The sequence below is a fragment of the Xyrauchen texanus genome, chromosome 5, assembly GCF_025860055.1.
Source record: "Xyrauchen texanus isolate HMW12.3.18 chromosome 5, RBS_HiC_50CHRs, whole genome shotgun sequence".
NCBI classification, from domain to species: Eukaryota; Metazoa; Chordata; class Actinopteri; order Cypriniformes; family Catostomidae; genus Xyrauchen; species Xyrauchen texanus.
In genome coordinates, this window is record NC_068280.1 from 5,761,118 (window position 1) to 5,788,769 (window position 27,652).

A 27,652-nucleotide genomic window follows, 5' to 3' on the forward strand; every position below is an offset into this window, starting at 1 on the left:
CTGAACTTATATAGTGCTTTTTTAAACTTAGAGGTTACCAAAGCGCTTTACACTGTGTCCCAATCACCCATTCTCACACCACACACACACACACACACACACACACACACACACACAATGCCATGCAAGGCGCTAGCCTGCCATTGGGAGCATCTTGGGGTTCAGTCGTGTGGGCCGGGATCGAACCACCAACCCTGCAATTGGCAGCCGACCCGCTCTACCACCTGAGCCACAGACTTTACCACTCTCTGCCCTAGTCTGTCCTGTTGCGCATTTTCTATATTGGTTGCCAGTCTTCGCCGTAGTGCCGGGATTGTGGTTACCATCCTGTTGGTTGCATTGCTTGCCTTGATGTTTCACCGGAGCATGCCTCATCGGTTACCTCTCTACACTGGATCTGCTCTTCAAACTACAATGATGCATACAGACTTACAAACACACTCTTCTCTAGTGGATTCCTTGCGGATCTGCTGTCCACACTACCATTACGCACAAGCCTACGAACACACCCTCCATCTCCAAGCTGCAGTCAGTGCCGGGTGCCCCTCACTCTTCGCCAGCTCTGCTGTGTTTCATTGTAAATCAATTCTATTTCTTTGCCTCCGCACTTGGATCTCTGGTCTCATCATTTGACAACATTGCTACAATCTTTAACATTGAAAAACTGGCAGCGTAAAAGCAAGGAAACAAACAAAGGCAATGCTTTTCTCTGGCCAAACTTTCCTAAGGCAGGCATCAGTATTACTATTTCTCATATTTGGGGTTAGGGGTTGGTTTAAATACCTAAACCAAAGTATTAAACATGCAACTCATCCCCATTGTTGAGTAGAGGAGTGCCATTCCTATTCTAAGTTAATGGACTCTATTTTCACCTTGCAGACAATAAAATGGGCAAAATAATTCCATGGACTTATAATGAAGAAGGAACAAGAAACATGCATACACTTTCAGAAAAAATAGTACTGAAGGTACAATCACTGGGGTGGTACCCTCAAGGGGACACTTTCTGTCCCTCTAGTTAAAACATATAACTTGATTAGTGTACATAATTGTAAAATAAGGAAATACTGAGTACCTTTAAAAGGTACATTTACATGATGTGTTTCAATGGGAACAAATAACTGTACCTTTTTGTCTCCTAAAAGGTACAATACGTACTCAAAACAAGGGTATAACACCAGTGATGTACCTTAAACAGTGCCATTTTTTCCTGTGTGTGTATGGACCAGAATTCAAAAATTGGGGGTGTGCTCTAATCACTTGGACTAGTTGGTACCTACCTAGTTACCACTCATACCACCCTAGAAACTGCTTAGCAAGATGCTAAAAAGTAATCGTGTAGCTCCACTGGTATGGTATTGTGCTGGCAATGCCAATGTGATGGTTGTGATACGCAGGGAACATATGTAATGATAAAATGTATATTTGCAAGTCACTTTCGATGAAATTATTTGTAAAGTAGGGTTGCGTGGTTTACCGGTACTAACGAAGCATTGCGAAGTATATTGTAGTAAAGTACAGTAAAGTAATTATTATATTTGTATTTGATTTTAGCTGTATGTATCAATATGATTAGACACCATTTGATCATAGCATTTAATTAAAACATTTAATATGGAATCCAGAAACATTAAAACAGAAAATGCATCATTTGTATCTGTGAGACTTTATGCAGTTGTTTTAATCAAGTCATTTTTTCTGTGTAATTACATACAAATTCTGAGGTTTTTTATTTGTTGATTATAGTATCGATTTAGTATCAATACCGAGGTACCAGGGCTGGTATCATACAGAGCCAAAACTTGGTATCTGAGCAACCCTATTGCAAACTGCATAAATGTAAAAATACAACAACCTGAAAACATCATAGCAACCACTGTGCATCTTTGAATTGTGTCTGCAACTTTTGTAAAGGCAAGCACAGCTAACATTTTCTCCAGAAAATGAAAGAGGAGAGGGAGATACGTCAGCTTTTAGAATTCTAAGAAGACAACTGATGTTTTAGGGGTGAAATTTGCATGCCACATGCAGACGGTATTTGCCAGCACATTCACACAGGTATTCGGCATGTAAATAGTTGTCACTCTGGATTTGTGGGAACTCGCTGTGAGGGGAGAATAAGACCCATGGGGGGGCTTATGATAGAGGTCTGGAACAATCCCCTCTCTCTCGGTCACTGTGAGGCTGAAATCTGAGGTTAATTTTTAAGTGGTGTATGCAGGTTTGTTAGTGAGCGAGTGTGTACACACGTGTGCTCACAAACCGTACCTGCAAGATGAGAGGTACTGGTGAATGGAGCTACTTCAGATGCCAAGTAGTGACCTAGTTTCACACACGCGCATCAACAAAGCCTGAGCTTTACAGTTGAGGGTTGGGGATTTGGATGAGAAGAAGAGAGCCAGCAGGGAGATGGAGGGTGGGAAAGAGACAGTAGTCGACACCTTTAAAAAGCAAATTAACATAGAAGATTTTGCTTTCTGCTCAGAACGATTCATAAACATTGTCATAGCAAGAGAACAGTTGAAAGCATCAAGGTCTCCATTAGGATACTAGGATTTTTCGTCTTTAAATTTTGTTCTTTGTGTTTTCAGTAATAATCAAGGCAACATCCTTGTGACCTTCAAACCTATTATTCTAACCCAAGCACACGTGTTACAGTTGAAGTCAGAGGTTTACATACACTTAGGTTGAAGTAATTCAAACTCATTTATTAACCATTCCACAGATTTCATATTAGCAAACTATAGTTTTGGCTGATTACAGTTATCTCATTTGTGCATGACACAAGACATTTTTCCAACAATTGTTTCACTTTTAATTGACTACATCACAATTTCAGTGGGTCAGACGTTTACATACACTAAGATAACTGTGCCTTTAAGCAGCTTGGAAAATTCCAGAAAATCATGTTAAGCCTTTAGGCAATTAGCAAATTAGCTTCTGATATTCTAATTGGAGTCAATTGGAGGTGTACCTGTGGATGTATGTTAAAGCCTACTTTCAAACTCAGTGCTTTTTGCTTGACATCATGGGAAGATCAAAAGAAATCAGCCAAAATAATTGTGGCCCTCCACAAGTCTACTGACTCGTCCTTGGGAGCAATTTCCAAACACCTGAAGGTACTATGTTCATCTGTACAAACAATAGAACGCAAGTATGAACACCATGGGACCAAGCAGCCATCATACCGCTCAGGAGGGAGGCACATTCTGTCTCCTAGAGATGAATGTAGTTTGGTACGAAAAGTGCAACTCGATCTCAGAACAACAGCAAAGGACCTTGTGAAGATGCCGGAGGAAACAGGCAGACAAGTATCTATATCCACAATAAAACGAGTCCTATATCAACATAACATGAAAGGCTGCTCAGCACGGAAGTAGCCACTGCACCAAAACAGCTACAGTTTGCAAGTGTACATGAGGACAAAGAGCTCACTTTTTGGAGAAATGTCCTCTGGTTTGATGAAACGAAAAATTAACTGTTTAGCCATAATAACCCTTGTTATGTTTGGAGGAAAAAGGTGAGGCTTGCAAGCCAAAGAACACCATCCCAACCATGAAGCATGGGGGTGGTAGCATCATGTTGTTGAGATGCTTTGCTGCAGGAGGGACTGGTGCACTACACAAAATAGATGGCATCATGAGGAAGGAAATTGATGTGGATATACTGAAGCAGCTTCTCTAGTGTCTTCCAAATGGACAATGACCCCAAGCACACCTTCAAAGTTGTGGAAAATGGCTCAAGGACAACAAAGTCAAGGTATTGGAGTAGCCATAACAAAGATCTGACCTCAATCCGATAGAAAATTTGTAGGCAGAACTGAAAAAGCATGTGCAAGCAAGGAAGCCTACAAACCTGACTCACTGAAAGAAATAAAAGCTGAAATAAATAATTCTCTCTACAGCCATGGCAGTGACCTACATTTTGTGTTTCGCAAAGTTTGCTGCTTCATTTGTTGTGGTGTTGATTCACATTGCTTCTAGATTATTGTACAGAGTGATCAGATGCATTTTAAATAATTGCAAAAAGCTTCATTGGCCAAAAAAATTAACTATCATAAAAACCCAAATTTCACTAATTTTTGTCCCTGGCACAAAATGACCAGCTAACATAATTTCACTAATCATATCAGTAGCACATGGGAAAGTGTGAACGAGGACTAGTCAGGTGAAATCACTTATAATTCTGATTGGATTATATGAGCAGACTGATTGCTATAAAAGGAGGGAAGACATGCTTCAAATCATTGTGTTATTGTTAAGCAATGGTTACCTTCAAAGAAAGATGTACAGCCATCATCGCTTTGCATCAACATGGTCTCACATGCAAGGAAAGTGCTGCAAAGAATATTGCACCTGAAAGAACCATTTACCAGATCATCTAGAACTTCAAGGAGAGAGGTTCAACTGCAGTAAAGAAGGCTTCAGGACGTCCCAGATTGTCCTGCAAGCACCAGGACGTCTCCTACAGAATCGTGTCACCACCAGTGCAGAGCTTGCTCAATATTGGCAGCAGGTTGATGTGAGTGCATCTGCACACACAGTGAGGCGAAGACTTTTGGACAATGGCCTGGTGTCAAGAAGGGCAGCAAAGAAGCTACTTCTCTCCAAGAAAAACATCAAGGACAGACTGAAATTCTGCAGGAAGTACAAGGATTGGACAGCAGAAGACTGGTGCAAAGTTATTTTCCCTGATGAAGCCCCCTTCCAACTGTTTGGGACATCTGGAAAATCAATTGTCCGGAGAAGAAAATGTGAACGCTACCATGAGTCCTGAATCGTGCCAACAGTGAAGCATGATGAGACCATCCATGTGTGGGGTTGCTTTTCATCCAAGGGAGTGGGCTCTCTCACAATTCTGCCCAAAACCACTGCCATGAATAATGAATGGTATCAAAACATCCTGCAAGAGCAACTTCTCCCAATGATCTAGGAGCAATTTGGTGATGATCCGTGCATTTTCCATTTTCCAGATCATTACATTGATATTTTGGATCCGTGGCAAGGCAACTCCCCAGATCTCAATCCCATAGAGAACCTGTGGTCAATCCTCAAAAGTGAGTGGACAAGCAGAAGCCCACAAATTGTGATCAACTCCGAGCCTTAATAAGGCAAGAATGGATCGCCATCAGTCAGGATTTGGCCCAGAAGCTGGTATCCAGCATGCCAGAGCAAATTGCAGTGGTTATGACGAACAAGGGTCAACACTGCAAAAATTTACTTTTTGTATATATTGAATGTTTTTGCCAATAAATCTTTGTTTTCCAGTATACCATCTATTATTTGAAAGCTGGGACTCGGACCTGGCTGGGAAACACAGCTTTCAAGTAATAGATGGGTCCAGTTCGGGTCGGCATTTCACAGTTCTGCATGGGTACATATATTACTTATATTGACGAAATGTTCAAACTGGCCAAGACTATTCAAACACCTGTCAAAAATGTTAATGTAAACAAACCCACCTACCTAATTATTTTTGCAATTAGTGCTGCAAAAAATACTTAAAATTGTATATTTCTCAAAGAGAAAAGAATTCTAAAGGATATCAAAATGTCTACAATTTGGAACCCTTTAACAGTCAGATTATTTAGTCTGACTCAAACCAAATATGTCTCAATAAGTCTGAAGGATCAACTGTAATAACCCTACATCTTCACTCTATTGTCACTTCAAGCTTTTGTCTACTGTTTTGCTTGTAGGTAGCACAATACGGCATTACGAACAAACCCCTTTGAATAAATGTGGCCTTCCCACATTGTTCGGGAATTAGCTAGTTAACCTCAACACAACTGCTTTTCAATTTAGCATCAGCCACTGAAAACACTCAGTCTGAGAACACACACTAAAAACACAATAATCCCCGGAGAACAAATGACTTGTCTCAACCCACGCATGACTAGGGAGCACTTCAATAAGCTCTCAAGAGTCAGCTCCCACACAGGACGGGCACCTCCCCCACCGTTCAATACTTTGAGTACTTTTGTGACTATTGTCCTGGCTAAAAAGCAAACAAAATCAGCTGTGTTCAAACAAGGCTAGACGTGGTGGCAGAGTATGCAAACGTGCACAAGGTCTTTGTGTGATTTAATTCAGACAGAGATAATGGGATAAGACAGAGAACAGGCCCAAGATCTGGTCTAACAAAAGGGAAAATGGCTTTTGTTTGATAAGGATTTAGAAAACTATTGAGCAAAGGGTTGGGATTTTATGTGTTTCTTGTGCATCGTCCATTAAATGGAATATAGAAAAAAAGAAGTGTAAATAAAGGTGTCATATCCAGCATTGACAAAATTTCAAAGAAGTTTTGAATTATTTTTCAATCGCAAAATTACTTCATGAATAACATTACATCATGGGGTGTAGACCGGAGCAATCAGGGCGAGCAGAGTAACATCAGTCACTGAGCCAGTTTACATGCATCCAATACACTAATAAATAAAAAAAAACAAAGAAACTCGTGTTTACATGAGATTCGAAATAAGCGAGTTATTCTCTGCTTTGATGTCACCGTGAGGCATCAACACAACATTGCCCACATTGGATAAGCCAGTAAGAACGCAGGTAAAGGTTTTTACATGCAATGCGAAATCTGTGTAATAGGTTTTATCTTATTGTGTCGATCGGTTTATTCGCATGCCTTTTATAACCTTACACTGTTAAAGGAAAGCTGTTTAATGTGTTTACATGTCAGCTTATTAAGCAAAAATCGGTGTAAGAACGTGCATGTAAACTCGCTCGTTGATTTTAATATTTTTCAATCTTTCAAATAACTCTGGTAGAGTTAGATACTGGTGACGCCAAGGTCATGGGTTTGATTCCAAGGAAACAGACAAACTGATAACAAATATACATTGAATGCATTGAAAGTCGCTTTGAATAAAATAGACAACCAAATGTGTAAATGTAAATTTAGCTCTAATAATTAACAAACAAAATCCATAATGCTTAACCACCCTGAGCACCATTTTCTGTGGAAATTTTCCATTTTAGGAGTGATGTAATTACTCATTTTTAAATTGAATGTGCACTAAAACAAGGCTTTGACGTATAGAATCTCAATTCTTTAAAAAGATCCTAAGTCACAAATAAATTTCACAGTACGATGTACAGAACGGACTATACTTTTACATGTAACAGCCTCATTTTAATTTGGGTCAACTTACCTCATTTTTGTTAACGCCAGCTCTGACTACGATATAGTCTCAACAGGATAGAAGTTGGATTTGACAAATCAACTGAATATATTGAAGCATTTGTGTTCAATCGCAACAGTACAACATGAGAATGGAGAAAATGTATTTGGTGTTTCGCAAATATGAAACGGTTTGCAAATGCTAGATTGTTTGTAGTTGAGCTACAAAACTTCCTAGTAAAGATTTCCAAGTCCATCTCCTGTGTCCAAATTTGTGGTTCTAGACAAGACCAGTCCACTAGACAACACATACACCTACTCAACATCTTGAACAAAACTGTAAATTGAATTTCCTTATTACACGTACACTTCCTTAGGGAAACACAGTGCAGTTAATAACTCCTACAGAGGTTGAGAGGAGATGGTACAAAGGCAAAGATGAGTAAACACATTCTTGCAAAGTATTTTTACGGGTTTCATCATCCAGCACAAAACAACCAAGGAAGGTAAACAAAGTGCTACACTTTTCAGGTCTGACATCATCACCGAGAGCGAGAGCGACAGTGAGAGAGAGAGAGCAATAACATATCAAACAATTTGATGGGCAGTTTGGGGTTAATGAATAATAGCAGAGGTCCTAAAAACTACTGAAATACTGAAAAGCATACTGCAAAAGCTTTCTAGAGTCCATTTGGATGCAGTCTCATATCAGGGGCACTATATATATATATGTGTGTGTGAAGGGCCCTTCAGTAATATATGAACACTCCACATGGGTTTAAATCAATTAGCGATGGAGGAACAAAAAACATGAGAATGTAGGACCATGGAGATCAGTAAGAGCCATGCAAAATGCCAGATTCAAAACTAAAAGATCAGATCAGTCAATTTGTTTGATGAGCCTTAATAACAATTGGCTGACACGATGGGGCACTGATAAAACTAAAGGTTCATGTAGTTTGTGTAAACCTGTAGATTTATTGACTGATATTTAACCAGTTTGAGATTGTAAGCGTCGGTCGATTACTATTTCCCATTGGTCATTAAAGGCAAGTTATAAAAGTCTCCACCACTGAAAGGACTTTCCTTTTTGGCTGACGTCACCAGTCCCTCTTATTTAATAGATTTACAATACTTATTTCAGTGTGAACAGAATACTCAACAAGTAAAACATTTTTACGTTGGACTTGATTTCATCAGTTGGGAATTGGATTGTATCATGAAAATTCGGGATTGGATCATGAATTGGGATTGGATAATGAAAAATGGTCTCAATTTGATAGGTGGTTGAGAGGAAATTAAAAATAAAAGGATTTGGTGACGTCAGCCAAAAAAGGAAAGTCGTTTCAGGGGTAGAGCAAATTGGTACTTTTTATTTTGATGAAATTTTATGAACTTATTTTTTCTTTGGAAAACTGCGCACTAATGGGATCACAATAAGACCATGAATGTGACTAAGAAAGTAAATAGGGTTCATTCTGATTTCATGTTGACTTTAAAAAATGTATTAAATTGTTTAGCATAATATTGGGTATATTTTTTGTAAAATAAGTGAACAAAATAAAAATTACCTTAAATACATTAAAAAAAGAAATTCTCATTTAATGTCATCATTAAATTATCTTATGTTTCCATTACATAATGTAAGGCATCAGGCATTACATGATGACTTAATCTGGGGTACATATTATATAAAATAATGTACCTTTTTTAAACTCAGTTTAATCATTTTAAAAATATATATTACTTTTTACTCTTCTTTTTGTTCTTAAATGGTTTTAAAATGATATCTTATGTATCTTGTATTATCATTTTTATGTAAAGCATTTTGACTTACCATTGTGTATAAAATGCGCTGTATAAATTAACTTGCCTTGCCTTTCCTAAAATAAGCAAACCAAATAAAATATAAAAGAAAATATAAACAAAAACATTCAAACTAAAAACATTTTTACAATTATTATTAATACCAACATGTTCCATTTGCCACAATTAAAATATATAATTTTTATATAGGCATTACATCAGCCACTGAAAAACTTGGGTGACCACTAGGATAGCGTGTGTGTTTGTGTGCATGTGTGTTTCCATGAACTCCTTAAGTAACTGTATCTTCCACAAATTGAACACCCCTAGGGGTGGGAATCGTATCCCTGTTTCATTCTATTGTGGGAAAGACTGGAGGTTGGGTGTGGAGGTGGGCGGGGGTGTGAAGGGGTTGCAGAGGGGGCAAAACTGGGCACACGCTCCACTACAATAGAGGGGCCTCGTTAGCTCTGTAGCAATCCCTTTGCCTACACCACCAAAACATTGCCGGCATAATTATGTGGACATCTGCAAGGGTAATCACTGTATTGTGTTGCCATTTTCTGCTCAGCTGGATGGCAACAGGGCAGCCTTGCTTTTCAACACCTCTCCCTCCCCTTCGTTGCCCCGTTTCCACCCCTCCTGTCCCGGCCTGTGCTTCTCTTTACCACAACATATCTCTGTTTCTAAAGTCACAGTCCATCAAGTAACAAAATCCATTGATACATGCACTGAGTAACATGTTATTACTTCCAAATTCTAATTGATTTAGGCCTGAATGGTGCCAGAAATACATCTTTAAATAGATGGTTCTTTCAAAAGTGAAAATTATGCCATCATTTACTCATTCACATTTCATTCCAAACCTATATTACTCACGGTCTTCTGTAAAACACAAAATGTTGCAGAATGTTCGCTCGGATCTTTCCCAAATAATTAAGTGAATGGGGAATGGGGATGCCAAGCTCCAGCATAACAAAAAAACCATAAGAACAATAAATAGTCCATATGGCTTATACAAGACACGCAGTAGCTTAGTGTGAAGAACAGGCACATATATAAATGATTATTCTCTGAAAAGCTTCCAATTTCTCTAATGTCATTCACGTCCATATATATATATAAATATGGTGGTTCAAGATACATCACGCCAGGCTTGACGTCAATGCCATTGAACAGCATTATGCCTCATAACCAATGGTGACTCACCAAATTTGACATGGCAGAAGTGCATATGAGATTTGAGAGCTGCAGAAGGGAAGAGTGTCAAATAATTACTTAAATTTCGATCTGTTGCCTACAAAAACTATCATATGAATTCAGAAGACTTTGCACTACTTGCAATTTTATGATGATTTTCAGTAATCTCCAGTCCCATTAACGTACCCTAACTTCCCTAAACTCTCCTTTTGTGTTCTAGATAAGAAAGAATAGTCATCTTGTTTGGTACGACATGAGGGTGAGTAAATGGTGAGAGAATTAAAAAAATTTGTGAACTACTTTTTAGCTATGTTTTTAACTTCCTGCCACCCTCCTATAGTGCATCTTATCCATCATAATGTATTGTATCTCTCACTTTTTCGACATTTTCTCCATCCTCATTCTTTTCGACACACAACAACCCCCTAATTCCCTCACCTTCCCTTGCTTACCCCCCCCTCTCTCTCTCTCTCGCGCTCACGAAACGAAGCCAAGACTCTTCATCTAGTAGGAGGCAGAAGGCTTTGAAGAGATCAAAGTCATGGCCGCAAGCAGTTGTGCGCCCTGGGAATACGCCGCAGCTCTCTGCTCCACAGCCCCCTATTTTTCCAGCGTCATGTTTGATTGCAGCTGGATTGCATTTCGCCAGTTTTCGTAATGCTCTTGGTTTTGACTTTGACATCACTGATCCCACCGCCAACACACACCTTTAACACAAGCGAGTGAGAAGGCAAAGACTAGACAAAAACCTGGGAGTGTTGGAGAAAGGAGAGAAAGTTAAAATGTAAAGTGTATTGTTAAAAAGAAAAGATGGAAAGGGAGGAGTAAGAGGAGGAGAGAGAGAGCAAGAGAGATTGACAGGTTGATTTTTATTTTCACAACTCCATAATTGGCCAGTTCAAAGGCGGATAAAAAAGGGAAGCATTTGTTTTCAATTCCGCGGCCGATATGAAAGGAGCGACAAACTTTTATGAGTTTCCCAAAAATTAAAGACAGGCTCTTTTCACATTCAAAGAACAGGGTGTTTTTTATGGCAGAGACCACACAAAAAGAACTGATAGCAAAGCTCTCCCCTCTGGTACGCTGCAAAAATGAGTTGACTGACAATGAGTCACAAAGAGAGAGAGAGAAAAGGGGAGAGAGAGACAGACACATCCCAGCAAAAAATAATGAGCTTCTGAAAAATATGGAGAACAAAAAGTGGCACAACCTAGTAGCACAGAGGTTTTATTGATCAACGACACCGTCAAGATAGAGCAATGTAAGTGCAGTTCAGAGCAGAGCTTTTTGAGCGCAAACGCAAGTTTTCAATCAGTCACTGTACAATGCGGCTAAACGCATCTCTGTTTCTCTAGAGACAAATGTGATGTTTGACTAGATGCTCAGTTTGACTGTTCTTGTGTCACTATAACGTCAAATGATTATATTATCGGAAATACCAATTACACGCATTGATTGTAGCTTCCCAACAAACAATTGCAAAGTAAGAAAAACAATCAAACGATACAGGGACTGGGACTAAACAAAATGAAACAACATACAATGTACCAATATTAACAGAAACCCAATGCTCCAATCAGGGACTAAAAACGGTTAAAGGAACGAAAAACGAATTTTGTTTTTAACAAAACGTAACCGAAAACCGGAACAAAGTGATTTTCAATTGTTCCGGAGTGAAAACTTTATTTTTAAATGCTGGAAACAGGTCATAACTGGTCAATTTTGTTCCAATAATTTTTTCATGAAACTAAAAGGCCAAAGGATTTATCACATGTGCTTTGAACATGAAAGAAAGTGCTGCATCACATATTTATTTCCCTAATTGTCCATTGTGGATGTTGTATTCTGTGAACCTTTTTAACAACTATATATAATTACTACATATACATGCACGGCTAATTTAGATACAATGAAAATATTATTAGATGTAAAAATAACTTTTCTCAGTTGTTTTAAGTTTAATAAGTCTTCACTGAGCTATTGTTAGATACAATGTATTAATACAGATTTGTCTCAAAGGCGGGTTTACTTAACTGTTAATTAACTGTATGCATGTTACAATTTCTATTGTGATAAATCTCAAATTTTTTGTTTATTTTGAGCTTGTTTTTCCAGACCAGGTTGCTTGCTTCTCTTGTGAGATCTGGCAATGCTGTAATTGGTATTACACCCACCATTTAGTGCAGAGTACTGTCATTTTAAAAAGAACATTATTAACCATTCTTTTATTTTGTTCTAACTGGTAACCATTTGGAAAGGAGGCTGCAGAACCTTTGAACCAGATAAAAAATAATACTGTTTTTGCTCAGACGAATCGAAATGAAAAACATTTGGTTCTAGGGCTGCCCCCGACCAAAGATTTTCCTAGTCTACTAGTAGTCGTTAGTTTAAGCCATTAGGCCACTAGCTGTCGCACATATGATATTAATTTAATTACTTAAATATATTTTATGTGGGGCATCAGAAAATGGTTTGAGTTTCAGGGCTGAGAAAGAATGTTATAGGTAACATTGCTAACACAGTTCTACATTACAGAGCAACACTAAACTGTAATAATGAGTCTTTAAAATATAAATTTTACAAGCGTACGCACAAACCGAGCCGCAGCGACAAAGGTAATGATTCTGAATGTGTTGGAAAAACCAGCAAGGACACTGTCTGAAAATGTTGTTAATTTATAGAGAAATGCACATTAACTTAAGCATGCAGTAAGCTAGGTACTAATTTAGCTTCCCCACTCCCCACGAACACTTGGATAAGCCCAATAGTGCATATTTATCTACGTTATCTAACGTCTTATAATTTGAAACATGCCTAACGTAGCCACTTAGCATGGTCGCTCGCGTCAATGAATGATAGGCGAGCGTTTGCCTGCAGAGTTTGCATGTCACCTTCTTCGGGTCATCCTTTACCCTCTCGAAATGATCTCACACTTTGGATTTCCTGCCCGACATAATTAATTACTGCATAGACCAGCCGTGTAAACGTCTGATCATGTCTGTCCATCACTGACTGTGACCTTGCCACTTCCTGTGGAGTTTTATTTTCTGACCAACTGACCAATCAAAACTTGGTCGACCAGGCATCTTCTCATCAACTAACGTTTGGTTGACTATTAGGTGGCAGCCATACCTGTTTTCAATCATTATATGCAAAGCTTGACTGTCCTTGTGTCACTATAATGACCAAACTATCAATATTACCCAAAATCCCAATTTCCAATGGTCACTTATACAGGTAGTATGGATTAGCTAATTCATAGCTTCCCAACAAAACATGGGTAGTTATTGAGATTTTAGGTCTTTTGAGACAAAACAAGCTTCAAACAACAAAGGGATTGGGACTAAACAAAATTAAACTACAAGCATGCAGTAAAAAGGAGTGCAAATAAATGACCCCATTGAGAAACAACAATGCAAAATCAACCGATATTTCCAGAAATCCCAATTTCCAGTCTTTAGCTATAGTCACTCAATAGCATGATTTGATTTGATTTAACTGAAGGTGGCTAATGACATGCATTAAGTGTTGCTCCCTAGCAAACATCTGTAAAGTAAGTAAAACATGGTTATCAAATGAGATTTTAGGTCTTTGGAGACAAAATGAGACACAGGGATTGAGACACAAAAAATGCAGCAACAACACTGAATAAAACCAATTCAAAATATAAACAAACACATTAAGAAGCTACCAATATTACCACAAATCCAATTTCCAATCATTAGTTATCCAAAAGCAAGTAGGTCTTTCTATACAAAACGATCTTAGAATGAATCAGGGATTGGGACTAAACAAATAAAACAACAAATATTGTACAAAAAGGAGGAGTAAAAAAATAGACAAAATGAGCTGCTGCAATTTCATACGTTTCTTAAGAAACTACAAAAGAAAAACAAGCAAAACTGGTACGAATGCAACAAACAGCCCATGTCTGCAACCGTTGTCAAAACAGAGCAGTGGTAAAAGGACCCCTGGAGGTTGACTGAGGTCACAGATGGGCTTAGAGGCATAACATGGAGGAAAGTGATGACAACTGTGGCACAAAGACAAAACAATACTTTACTTGCATCTGGTCTCGAGATCCCCTTAACAGGTGCTACTGCTGGGTTGCAGTATGGAAGAGCATTAAAAGGTCATGAAATAGCGCTCGTGTGTTGCCTGTACCGAAAGTTCAAGTATGATAAAAACGAAAGTCATTTTTGCTGGTTGTATACTTCCAACCTTATTAATATATCAAAGTCTTTTGCCATGAAAGACTGGCAAACAAAATATAAATAAACATGTCACAGCTTAATTTAGAAGTTTTGGCAAGACTTTTAGCACTTGCATGCTCTTCTACTATGATGCTATTTCAATGAATCACTTGAAATGCCCCACAGTGGCAAAACTTTTAAAAATCACCTAATAACACTGTCAGCTTTTTTTTTTTATAAGTATATCCAACACATGGATTCAATATGGCTGTGGTAACTGGCCGATGTAAACAGAGTATCAATGGCCCTCTGTTTAAAAACCCTGGGTCTGTACCAGTACATTTCAAAGAGCTGTAGAAATCTGCAAGGTCTAGGCCACGCTGGTGTTCAGACCTGCTCAGCAGATGATACGGCTACTTGTTTGCTCTTTATCACCCATGTGTGGGGGCAGTTCACTTCGCTTGCCCTCATCAAAAGGTGATAAGCAGCAATGTGATAAAAGTATGCACTAATAACATCAGGAAGCAATATGGGGGAAAGTTTGTTAAGTTTTATATATCATATATCTGTATTGTATATATATATATCTACCACAATCTTTAGGTATCGGAATCGGCATTGGCCATCGAAAAACCCATTTCGTAGACCATTAATTGTAACTTCATAGGTCTACAATATAATCACAAGTTGCTGAAATCAAATAAACACACAAAAAACCACTAAAAATAAAATGTGCATTATCCATTGACAAAGCTATCAGTAGACTTTGGACCTGATAAAATAGCAAAATGGGCAAATAGCAACCATTTAATCGGCCAGGTCGACGAAGTTTGATGGAAAAACAATAATACTTTACTCTATTATAACATAACATACTGTTTGGTTTCAAAGAGAAGCAGCATACAGACTATCGAATCATGAGACATGAAATTACAAAACAAGTGTTACATAAATAAAGTTGAGAAACTACTACGCAAGGCACCGAGTCTGCTGGGAGATGCAGAAAGGGACGAATAAAGAGAAGGAGACCCAGCTATGTGAAATCTCTTTAGGCAAAGCCAGGGTTTGTGGGGGTTTGTGATTCCACGGCATGTCTACACTGAGCAGGAGATCCGTCACATCCCACATCAAAGCAGAGCAAGTATGCAAGTATGAGTGTGTGTGTCTTGGGTTGGTTCATCCCTACCTTCACAGCCAGAAGGCCAATCAGAATGGGGAGAAAACTGGTACAAGAATAGAAGTTCTTCCACCAACCTCTCTTTCACAAGTTCTACAGTAGCCGTTGTACATCCTGAGAGCCTATTACCTATCAAAACAGCCTCAATATAACTCTACGATGCCTGCCAAAAAATATCAGTGATCGTAACATTCACTGGTCAAACGGAGAGCATCTCGCCGAAATAGACATTTCATGCCAAAATGTTAGTGGCATCCTTCAAAGCTTTTCATGAACAGTTTGCTGTATCCACCATTTGATGCTATCTGAATTTTCAGTGGCTGTACTGAAATATCAGCCTCGCTATCCGTCTAATTAAATGAAAAACCATTTGGCCTACTTTCCATGCATGTTATTGTTTTACTGTACGTCCAGTTTCTTAACGTTCCTCTGATTTTGTTCACTGAGATGCACATTTATTTGAGCTCAAGAGACATTTAAATCATTATAATTCTTGGAAGACGTTTCTCAAGTCAAAACATAGCCTTGACGTAATTTTTGTTTTGCAAAATTCACAATTGATCTCCTCTGAGGGCTTAAGGGCTTTGCACAGCAAATGCTCAAATTTGACACACATGTTCACTGTGAACAAGATTTTGCACAATACATTTTACCAAAGAAAATTTTGCTGTCATTCAGCACCTATTGTACGGACGAAAATTCGTTTTTCGTTCAGCCTGACGAAGATTTGTTTTAGCACAAAGGCTTTTACGACATTCTGCTCAATACATATGAGGACTTTTGGCAGAGCTTGAAAACAAAGGTGTTAACCAATTCATGTCTCTCAGGCCAAACACATAACTTCTCACAAAGGTTATCAAACACTTTTAGTGAGATTAAATTAGAGACATCCTGCTCTAACTTTAATAATCCAATTTAAGATTCAGAAATGCCAGGAGAGGGGGCCGGAACAGATTATACAATTCAATGTAATCCAAGACCACATCAACCCATTCTTCTCTCCAACTGATTAAAAAGGGTCAGAGATAAGTAGAACTACATGTAATGTCCTAGTTCTAAGGAGAGGGAGGGAAATCGTTTCAAAAAGAGGAAAAGCACAGGTTGTGTAATTCCCAATTCGGCAATTTTTATACAAATGTAAAGTATTAGAACTTCAAAGCTACAGGCACAAGAAACAATGTAGCTCCAGTGTTTACCTGGAAACATTATCTGCTGACCCTGATTTAGCCATCTCAAAGGAGCCAGATGTCGTCCACTAAACATCAGACACACTTTACATTAGAGCAACATGTAAAGCTTTCATGGATCACTAGCGGCATGATGCCAGTGGCCACTACCGATGACCCATGGGAAACAGGTTTGGTATTTCACCAGGTAGTAATACCAAAAAAGCCAGAAAATTGGCTGCTTCATGACTGGGTGGGATTTCAGACACTGGAATGTCATGGCCAATGGAAATCAATCCAAACTTCAGGAGAATGAAAGGGAGGGAGAAAGAAAAAAGAGAAGATGCCTTTGATCTTGGTGAAAAACGATCCCAGACCTTGGAGATACTGTGTCCGAATATTTGAGCCACCGCAAAAGAGAGAAAGACAACAGGGGGAGGAGGGAAAGGAAATGGATAAGCATAATTGTGGTTTTATTGCACACCGAGTGAAAAGGGAATGTTCAGGTAAGTTGCAAAAATTCTGCAATAACTCTGCAAAATCATTGTCAGGCGAGTATGAAAAAGACTTGCAGAGTGAATGCTTAATACCTGAAAAGCTTTGCAAGGATATTCTTGTGATACTACCTACTAATAAAATAGCACACCTCCTGTTGCCAGATCATGGTTGTGCAAATAAATAAATGAGGCCTGAAAATGGACTGAATTTATGTTTCTTGTTATTTTAAAAACCTTTTGATCTAAAGACTTTAATGCTTGAAATTTGGTTTGCACACAAATATAAAATGGGCTTACGTTTTAATTTCTTTAAATAAGGAAAATGTTAAAACAAAAAATATATATTATTTTTAATGCATGAATTGGACTAGATACTGAAGGAAAAGCAGCTAGCAAGTGCCTAGAATACATGGGAACCCCCTTTTCTTAAAAAAATAAAATATGGGATACAATAAGACTCTTACATTGCAAGTGAATGGGGCCAATCCGTAAACATTAAAATACTCACTGTTTCAAAAGCATAGCCACAAGATGTAAACAATGTGTTAACATAATTTAGTGCGATAACGTCATTAACTAACGTTTTCTGTCTAAAGTTATATCCAGTTTTACAACTTTTGTTGCCATGATGAACAAAAACCCTTATACCCTAAAATGACTGTAAAAATTACGATTTAAACATCTTTTAAACTCAAATAATACATGTGTTTTAACAAAAGAATTAATGCAAGTGCTTTTATAAAATTATAAGTTTCACATTTCTGCCTTTAAAACATCTAAAAATTGCCCCAATCACTTCCAATATAAGTGACTTTTTAAATGTTTTTTTGGTAATCAACATTATGCCGCAAATGCTGTCGATTGCATTTTTATATACAAATGATATATATATATATATATATATATATATATATATATATATATATATATATATATATATATATATTTCACAGACCACATTTCAAAAACTGCAAGATCTTGTAGATTTACACTCTACAATATCAGGAAGATAAGACCCTTCCTCTCTGAACATGCCACACAACTGCTCGTTCAGTCCCTTGTCATAACTAGACTGGACTACTGTAACGCTCTCATTGCAGGCCTTCCTGCATGTGCTATTAGACCTCTCCAAATGATCCAGAATGCAGCAGCACGTCTGGTCTTTAATGAACCTAAGAGAGCACATGTTACACCACTCCTTGTCTCTCTCCACTGGCTGCCGGTTCATGCCCGTTTTAAATTCAAGGCCCTGATGCTGGCATATAAAACAGTCACTGGGTCTGCTCCAGCATACCTAAAAACATTTATGCAGAGCTACGCTCCCACCAGAAGCCTCGCGGTCGGCTAAGGAACGTCGCCTTGTCGTACCAAAACAAAGAGGCACCAAAACACTTTCCCGGACTTTCAGTTTCATCATACCACGGTGGTGGAATGACCTTCCCAACTCAATCCGGGAAGCTAACTCACTCTCTATCTTCAAAAAACGGCTAAAAACACATCTTTTCCAAAAGCACTTAACCGGTCAATAAAAAAAAAAAATAAAAAAAAATTAAAAAAAATATATATATATATTTCTTGTTGCACTTAAATCTGTTTTGTATACTATTATGATGATAGTGAAACTTTGTAATATGGCACTTTTTGTACCACTGTCTCCCTAAGATGATTTGCTGATGTTCTTCCTCTTTTGTAAGTCGCTTTGGATAAAAGCGTCTGCCAAATGAATAAATGTAAATGTAAATATATATACTTATATTTTCTATTCACTTTTTATTTTTGTTTAACATTTTTTTTTTTTGTATTATTATTATTATTATTATTATTATCATCTCGGTCTTGTTGCTGTGTTGTTTTGTTTGTGCACTGTCACCGAGACAAATTCCTTGTATGTGTAAGCATACATGGCAATAAAGCTCATTCTGATTCTGATTGAGCTTAACTTGTATTGAACATGGAATATTCCTTTAATAAAGAATAAGTAGGTGTGTCCAAACTTTTGACAAGTAGTATATGTCCTTCCTTTCTTTGATCAAAATGTAAATCTTTTGCTAACTACGTTGATAACAGAACAAAAACAGACCCAAACTGGGTCAGAACAACCAATATTTCTTAGATCAACTACAGGTCAACTACAGCATCTTCTTTAGTTCATGTTTAATCCCCACAGCGGTGAAACCCAGCAAAACCAAACCATAATCGCATGGTTGCAGACTGAGAGAGGAGCTGAATTCAGAGCTGAGCAAACAATGGATGAGATGAGCTCAGCCGAGAAAGCTTTCTCTCTCTCTGGGCTCACAGACTGCCTACAGCAGCTTCCTCTTCCAGGCACCAGTCAACTGCCAAACAGGGAGTCTTCACCACACAAAAAACTACCAAACAGGATTAGAGTGGACAGCTGCTAGCGTATCCGCCATCTTTTCCCACATCAGTGATCATTTTATAGAATAATCGAGACAAAGACAGATGCAGCAAGGATGGACTAGACGTCCACGATAACACCTGATAATTAATCCACAAAATGATGTTAATAGCCATATTTCATAAAAACGTCTGCCCATTACTTCTGCTTACAAATACAAAGAAGCTTTCAAAACAATCATATATGCAGTAATGTAAATTGCTCTTTATCCACCATACTGGAGCGTATAGATGGAGCATATAGGACGTATATATGTGCTATATATGCTTCCAACAATACAGAACAGTCACCAAGATATGGGTCACAGCATTAGTCGCAGACACGCTGCCAATCGGCAACTAACATGCTAACACCCCACATGCCATAAAAAGAGAAAACAATAAAAGTTTTGAAAACTGTCATTTGTGACAGTGCTAATAAAATGATGTCATATTTGACTGGGAAAATAACAGCTAGGGTGAACAAGGGAAGGCTGTGGAGCTAACAGCCATGGATAACACTCACCGTTCTGGGAATGGGAGGCGAGAGAGAGCCGTTGTTCATATAAGGTTCATTGTTCATATTGGTCATCATGATGTATCCTGGGTAACTGGAGTATGGGTGCCCTTTACTGTACATGTCTTGATGCTTGCCTGGAAGACAATAAATCAAATAAACCTATAATTCAAGACAGCTTGCATTAATATGAATTTATATAAATTCTGCATGAATTTCCAGTTGGATTTTTCAGTTACAAAAATTGTAATTGTGCTCAAATGAATAGTTAGCATGATTTTTGCTTAAAATTACTCTCAGTTTTGGCTTTTGAGCCAATTTACAACAATTTAGAACAACTTCCTATATCAAAATGCAGTACTTGAACTAATGAGCGGCCTATTATATTTAAAATTTACGTTAATAGATACACAAGCTGAACAGGAAAGCCTGCCGTTTCTAACAAGTATCTAAAACAGGGGAGTCGTTTGGAGGACAGTTGCATCCTATTTCACAGCAAGAAGAGAACAACAGGGGAAAAAGGCAATCTAGTCACTTTACTGTGACACTAGCAACCTGCTCGGCATTTAAAACGACCCGGGTGCAGAGACAGAGATCAAATGAACACCGGGCCATCACAGCAACATGCTGGCCCTGACAATAGCATCTTAGACGGTGTGTTTGGAGGCCAGAGTGTCAGGGGAAGATGGGGTATTTCACAGTTTTCCTGGCACGTGTCATTACGTGTCAACACCAAATGAGACTGTGGGCTGTGAAATCCGATCACTGAGCAATTGTTAGCCATTGTTGTCACTGAGCCAATTCTTTTAATATAAAAAAAATTAATAAATAATGAAATCAAAACAAATATACAAAATTATCAACATTGACCATGTTTATGTCAGCATACATATGCAGCTCATATTCATTACTATTAAAAAGGGTACAAATCTTTAATTAAAAAAAACAAGCAAATGCTATCATAAGTGTTTTCATCATAAGTGTATTTAATGCACATTTCTAAACATGGCAAAATGCTTTGCTTTGAAGAAGCAAGAAAAAAAAATAATAATGAATTATCAAAATTCTAAACATTTTCTTCCAAACAATTTGACTTACCATTGTCCGGATGGTCCCTAAGCTTCTCATGGTAAGAGTCTGGTGGTATTTGGGACTGTCTAGCTGCCTGTTCAAAAATGTAGAAGACAGATTGCCTATTCATTTCAGAAATTAAAATAACTTAATTAATGATGAAAGCCAAACACAGGGGGAAAAGAAGTATTTTCACAATTCTGTTCTTCAAAGAAAACACTTTTTCAAATATTAAATCTTAAAACAAAAGTTGACATGAGAAAAACATGTTTTTTATTGTATTTTTCATTCGCTGAGTTTACATAAGGGACAGATAAACTGTGTTTCACACACACACACACACACACACACACACTGATTAATTAAATTGCATTCTCATTTTCTCGCTGGTGTGGAGTCTGACCACAAATGCGGTATGTTTAGGAAGAAAAAGAAAGGCATTGCTATACATGTTTCACTGTGCATTATGAATCAGGAGTGCTGGGAAGTAAACTGCATTTGTAGTTCAGCTCCCTCAGGATGCCTTCCAGCAGAGTCATGGATCTGCACTGCTTTCCCAATTAACATTCAGCCCATCAGTTTGTTAGTTCTTCTCATGTTATGCTATAACCCTGCATGCTGTTGATGCCAGGAGGAAATACATTTAATTAAAAAAAAAAAACTATATAGCATTTTATTGTTTTTCAATTCATTGTACTTTGTAACTAAAAATGGCCAAATGCGAAAACACTTTTACACACACACACACACACACACACACACACACACACACACTGTATTACAGTATTACACACAATACTGATATTAAATAACCAAAAATAGCAACAATAAAGTGCAGAAATCTGACAATAGCTCAACAAAATTATGATAGATATACCAGTTTCATTTTGATAATCCATATTTATAATTGCTTTATGAAATAGCCTAATGCATTTAATGCACAGGAACATATTTTTTTGGCCAACATAAATGGAAAGGACTGATTAAAATGACTGTATACTTTATCAAATACGAAAAGGTGCAAATCGCCTTTTCAGTTTTCTGCTTAATTGTATAGATAACAAAATGTCATAATATATATGAAAACCAAGCGGACATATAATGGGCCGTAATGCACGAAAATATCTCGCATATTTTACTTTAATCGTTTCTTAAATTAATTATAAATTAATAATAACAATAAATCAATTCGGTAGCCTAATAATACTGATGGAGTATTATTAATAGAATTAATAAGTCAAATTGTTTATATTAATCTTATAAGGCTTATTTTTATATATCAAAATATGTGTATAAAAACAATATTTTTGTATATTATAAAAAGCAGCCTATTTGATTTGTATAACCAAAAGTTAAAGGAAAAAGACACCCAAATAACGACAGTTAAAACGTTTGTTATTGTTGCACGTGCAGCACTACCTATCTAAGGTGAAACCGAACCAAACAGTAACACGACAAGAAGTGAAAATATCAGCTTGTTACACAACTCAAAATTATGAACACAAACCCCTCCAACTTCCCAACAACACACACACACACACACACGTGAAGTTCCTCTACCGTGAAGTTGCTCCAGGTGCTTCACGTGAGTGTGTGTTTTGGAGAAGTGTGTTACTCACGTCGTGACTGTTGCTGTTGGGACTGGTTTCTGTCTCGTTGACCAGAGATGACTTGATCTCCGCCAGGTCTCCCTCCTCTTCGGAGTGACTGATCTCCGCGAAGATCTGCTCCTTCTGCGGGTCTCCCTCGTCTTTGAACGGGATCATTTCGTCGGTGGCGCAGAGCTCCGGGTCCCCGCCGCCTCCTCCACCACCCGACAACTGTGGCATTTTTTCGGGTGAATGAAAGTCCCCCTCACCCTAAAAAACGCCCGAAACACGAAAAGCGTGGAGAAGAAAACCCCGAGCGCACTCCAAACACGCGCGCGCTTGTGTGTGTGTGTGTGTGTGTGTGTGTATGAGAGAGAGAGAGTTTTGTCAATAGCAACAAGAACCGCGCTCACTTTTGTCTCTGTGTATCCAAATGCGAAAGACGCTGGAACTTTAAAAGGCGGTGTTGCAGTACGGCTCCTTTGGTGATCTTTAAAAAGTCAGAAGATAACTTCAGATAAATGCAGGCTTGACTGTTCCCGAGATAACATAATAAAAAAAGAACCCCCCAAAAAGTGCCGGATTTCAGATGCGGTGTGTCATTCCTGTTTGGTTTCTTGGGTACACAAGGTGTCCCTCATCAGAAGCGAGCGTAGCAGAGACTGAGAGTAACGTTAGACTGGAGAGATTGTAGTATGCACTCCTCCCCCTGCTCTCTTGACAGAGTATGGAGATGAGAGAGAAGCCGCCGCTGTGATTGACACCACACACATCGATTGACTGACACTCCTGAGGAAAGTAATAAAAGTGGCATTTTATACATCTCTTCCAACAAACGTGAGGTTGAATTTCAGGAAACTCAAACAATTTTCTGGTATGGGTACTAAAATAAAAAGTCCTGGGTTTAATTTTTTGGGTGTTTGGGGAGTGTTTTTAGCTTTGCAAGATCATTTAAATCATCATTATGAATTATTATTTTAAGAAAAACAAAAATAGGCCATATATAGACAGAAATAGCAATAATCATTTGATATGTATGGACCATATGCATTCCGTTGCAAATTATGACATCAAAGATCCAACATGTAAATGCATGAATCGTATTTATTAATCAGTTGCACAGAGGATGAGACTCATTTTGAAAAGATCTGGAAGGTTGTCTGGATCATATATATGTTTGAAGGAGAGTCCATTCTTTGTTTCCATTAAAATACATGGTGTGACCTCTATCACTCTTGAACATTGCTTGATAAATGCATATTTAAAGCTTACATTAATGCTTTTGAAGATATATAAAGTCAGATCCTTTCATGGTAAAATATTTTATTTATTTTTATTTATTTTATTTTTAATATCTTATTTAATGTAGATTATATATTAACGTAATGATGTACTATGTACAGTTTATTTAATTTAATTTAAAGTCGCTATTTGTACTTATACATCAAAAAAATAACTTATGTTGAATACGTCACGAAAATTTTCCAATTCGCACCACAGAATTATTAAATACATTTTAGAATGAAAACATTATTAATGCTGAATTCGCTTAAATGTGACGTAGAAAAAATTAAAGGTAAATATTTTGACATTGTGACGTATTAATCAATTGCACATATTTTTACTGCATTATTAATATATATATATATATATATATATAGGCCTATATATATATATATATATATATATATATATATATATATATATATATATATATATATATATATATATATAAAATAAAAAAAACAAGAGCACTGAACTTGAAAACAGGAGTTAGATTAATTTCAGCTTTTTTCTTTTCTTTCTTTTTTTCTTTAATTATCATGTCAGACAAAATGTACGAAATTGTTTAGTGTTTATATGCGATAAATTAACCATAAATGCAACCAGTTTACAAAATGTGTTCGAGATTAATATATATATAACTCAGATAAATTCAAGAGGCCCTCCCTCCAATATACAGAAAACAAGAAGGGGGAAGAAAAACATCGGGAAGTGTTTCTGTGGCTTGCGTGAGAATAAGTTTGGGGTGGGAGGCAGATCTTTATAAAGCAGGCGGAGGTGGGGCTAGTGGGCGGAGCCGCGGCGCTGCCTTTGATCTGGCGGCGGCGGCCTCTTTCATCTCATGCCTTTGTATGGCCATATTTGGCGTGCGGATGGAGACGGGCCAACATTTCCACGCGCGCCTTCATCCCTGTTGAGAGGGAACGCGACGGTTCTCTTCCGGGTAAAGGAGACACAGCGAGAAAGATCAAAGGCTTTGGATTTGGAACCCGAATGTGGATGAGAGAGAGAGAGAGAGAGAGAGAGAGAGAGAGAGAGAGAGAGAGAGAGAGAGACGGGACTGGCCGCATTCCAGAGTGTAGCGGAAAACTGAGCCTTAAACATACACACATGCTCACACACACACTCACTGAGACCAACTCCTAGAATAACAATCTAACCTTTCAGATTTAAAAATTGCATTTATGGATAACATGGCAGATATGTTGTTATTTTAAACGATGGGAATTTATTTTAATGCATGGGTATTTTATTTTTAAGGGGGTGTAAACAGCAAAGCATGTTGGAATTCTGTCAGCAATACTGGCAATTTTACCAGTTTGGAAACGAATTAATTAGATGGCAAGAGAGTAAGAGAAATGCTCTGAATTACTGATTTTATTCACATGGAACACAAATGCTGATTTCAAAAAATATACATTGAATGCACGGTAAGTTGCTTTAAAACGTCTGCCAAATCAATGCATGTAAATGAATAGAGATAGTAAAGAGAACAGGCAAGTTTGCTAGAAAACATACGAACAGGCAAAAATACACAAACACAGGTGGGCTCTCTCTTATAACAATAGAGACCTTCAGTTTTAAAATAAAATTCATACATAACAGGCCAGCTATGTTGTTTTGTAAATGGTGTAATTTTATTTAAATGCATGCCTATTTTAAGGCATCCTTGGCATATCCCTGAACCAGCTAAAGCATTTCTGAACTGCAAAAAAAATAAAACATTACATGCATTAAAAAAATATCTAATGTTTCTACCCTGAATGTAGTTCAATATATAAATACAGAAAGAATGGGTGGTTGTTATTAGCAAGAAAAAACATCTAGGCCTAAATACAATTTTAAAGGGGATGGACAAATAGCAAAATATATTAATAAATCGTCCCAATCACAGATTGAGCACAAATTAGTTAGATGGGCGAAGAGCATGAAAACATCTTAGAACAACTGATTTTATTTCCAAAAATACTCATAAAATGTTGAATGCACCTTAATTCAATGTAGTATGTCAAATGAGTAAATGGAAACGAATAGAGATAACAGTAAAGAAAAAAACACACAAACACATATATTTACATAAATTGTCAGCATAGGGTTAAATCATCAGTTAGGACATTTTCCTACATGCACTTTCTCATGCACGGGTCTCAGACTGTATACATGCATTATTTATATGATTTGATGAAGGCATATTTTCTCTGTTTTAATGCAACTCAATCAATCATCTTACAGTAAACCAGCTCTATGTCTAGAAACACCAGAATGTGACCATCATCAACTATCAGAATCCAATTCACTTCATTTGCCAATTTGGGAAAACATCTGTGAGTAACCGGGTCATCAGCACAAGAATGCACGGCAATCCAAATTCTAGTGGGGCTTTAAAGGAAAACATGCCGTTTATACCTTCTTTAAGTGCTGGACATTGCATCGTTGCTGGACTTTGGACTGTTATTTAGTAAATGTAAGGTAATGCAAACATCCCAGCTATGTACAGTGGTGCAACCAAGGACACGCTATTTAAAGGCAGTGCTACGATTTCAGAGCACACAGTATTTTTCTTTTACAGTAACTAGACACAATAATTGCCTTTTTTCCATGAGAAATATCTAAAAGAGAAGATCATTTGCATTTCTGTCTTAATGAGTTTGCTGAAGTGACCCCTCTGGATCAAACATGAAAAGGAAAGCCTCCTGCTGTGTCCTGACCTGAATTTAGTTGTCTCTCACGCTTCTACTGCATATTGAATGTTATATAACCTTGAAGGACCAGGAATGTATCCATAACATAGCATAATTTATTATAGTGCCGCTAATGTAGAGGAGAATTAGAGTGTTCGGTTCAGAAGAGAAATTCACAAAAGATTTCTCTCTTGCTGTGATACTCATGAATGTATTGCTATTGATTAGGGACTGTGGATTAATAATTTGGTTTAACTGTAATCTAAGGATGGGATTGACCTATAAAAGTAGGGGGGAAATTTGCTGATTTGGTTTGAAAAATGATGTTGTACATTCATTGATGTTGATCAATCAAAATAATTGAACTAGAATTCTATATGTATCCTTATTATATGATAATAAATTAATAATAAATTACAGATTTTTGTATGAAACAGCATTTACCACTCATTTCACCACTGTAATGTGACATGTTTCTACAGTGAGTAAAACAGGATGTGACTTGTTTTTAACCATAGGAAATTGATGGGTTATGAAAAATGGGTGAGACTTACGAGAACGGAGTAATGTATTATTTATAAGATTTCACTCAAATTTCTTTGCAGTATTTTGTACTAATGAATTGTGCACATTAACACCAGAAACGTGTATTTAAAAAAGCTACTACACCTTTGATTTCATATTCAACTTTCATGTTTCATGTTCAGTCATTACCTTTAATTGAATTAGCAATTTTATTCTCTCCATTCATATTAAGTAATTTTCCTTGAGCCAGAATTATTAAGTCAAATCAATGTTCTATAGTAGTTTTAACTCAACTTTATTAGTTCAGTCAAACTCAATTTAAAGGTGCCCTGTGTAATTTTTTCCTTATTAAAAAAGTTTAAAGGTGCAATATGTTACATTTACATCAAGCGTTTAAAATGGGTACTGCAGTCCAAAT

At 37.4% G+C, this 27,652-nt stretch overlaps 1 protein-coding gene across 6 annotated transcripts in view; it reads right to left on the reverse strand.

Moving 5' to 3' along the window:
- lef1 (lymphoid enhancer-binding factor 1) overlaps nucleotides 1-23,412 on the reverse strand; it is a 55,508-nt gene extending 32,096 nt beyond the window's left edge. For all 6 annotated transcript variants that reach the window (XM_052126206.1, XM_052126203.1, XM_052126205.1 and 3 more), the window contains exons 1-3: nucleotides 22,775-23,412; nucleotides 21,183-21,249; nucleotides 20,094-20,221 (exon numbers count right to left, since the gene is read on the reverse strand). In XM_052126206.1, the coding sequence (XP_051982166.1) occupies nucleotides 20,094-20,221; nucleotides 21,183-21,249; nucleotides 22,775-22,984 (405 nt within the window). In that variant the 5' untranslated portion in view covers nucleotides 22,985-23,412. The remainder of the gene's footprint in view (nucleotides 1-20,093; nucleotides 20,222-21,182; nucleotides 21,250-22,774) is intronic.
- Between the last annotated feature and the right edge of the window lie 4,240 nt (nucleotides 23,413-27,652).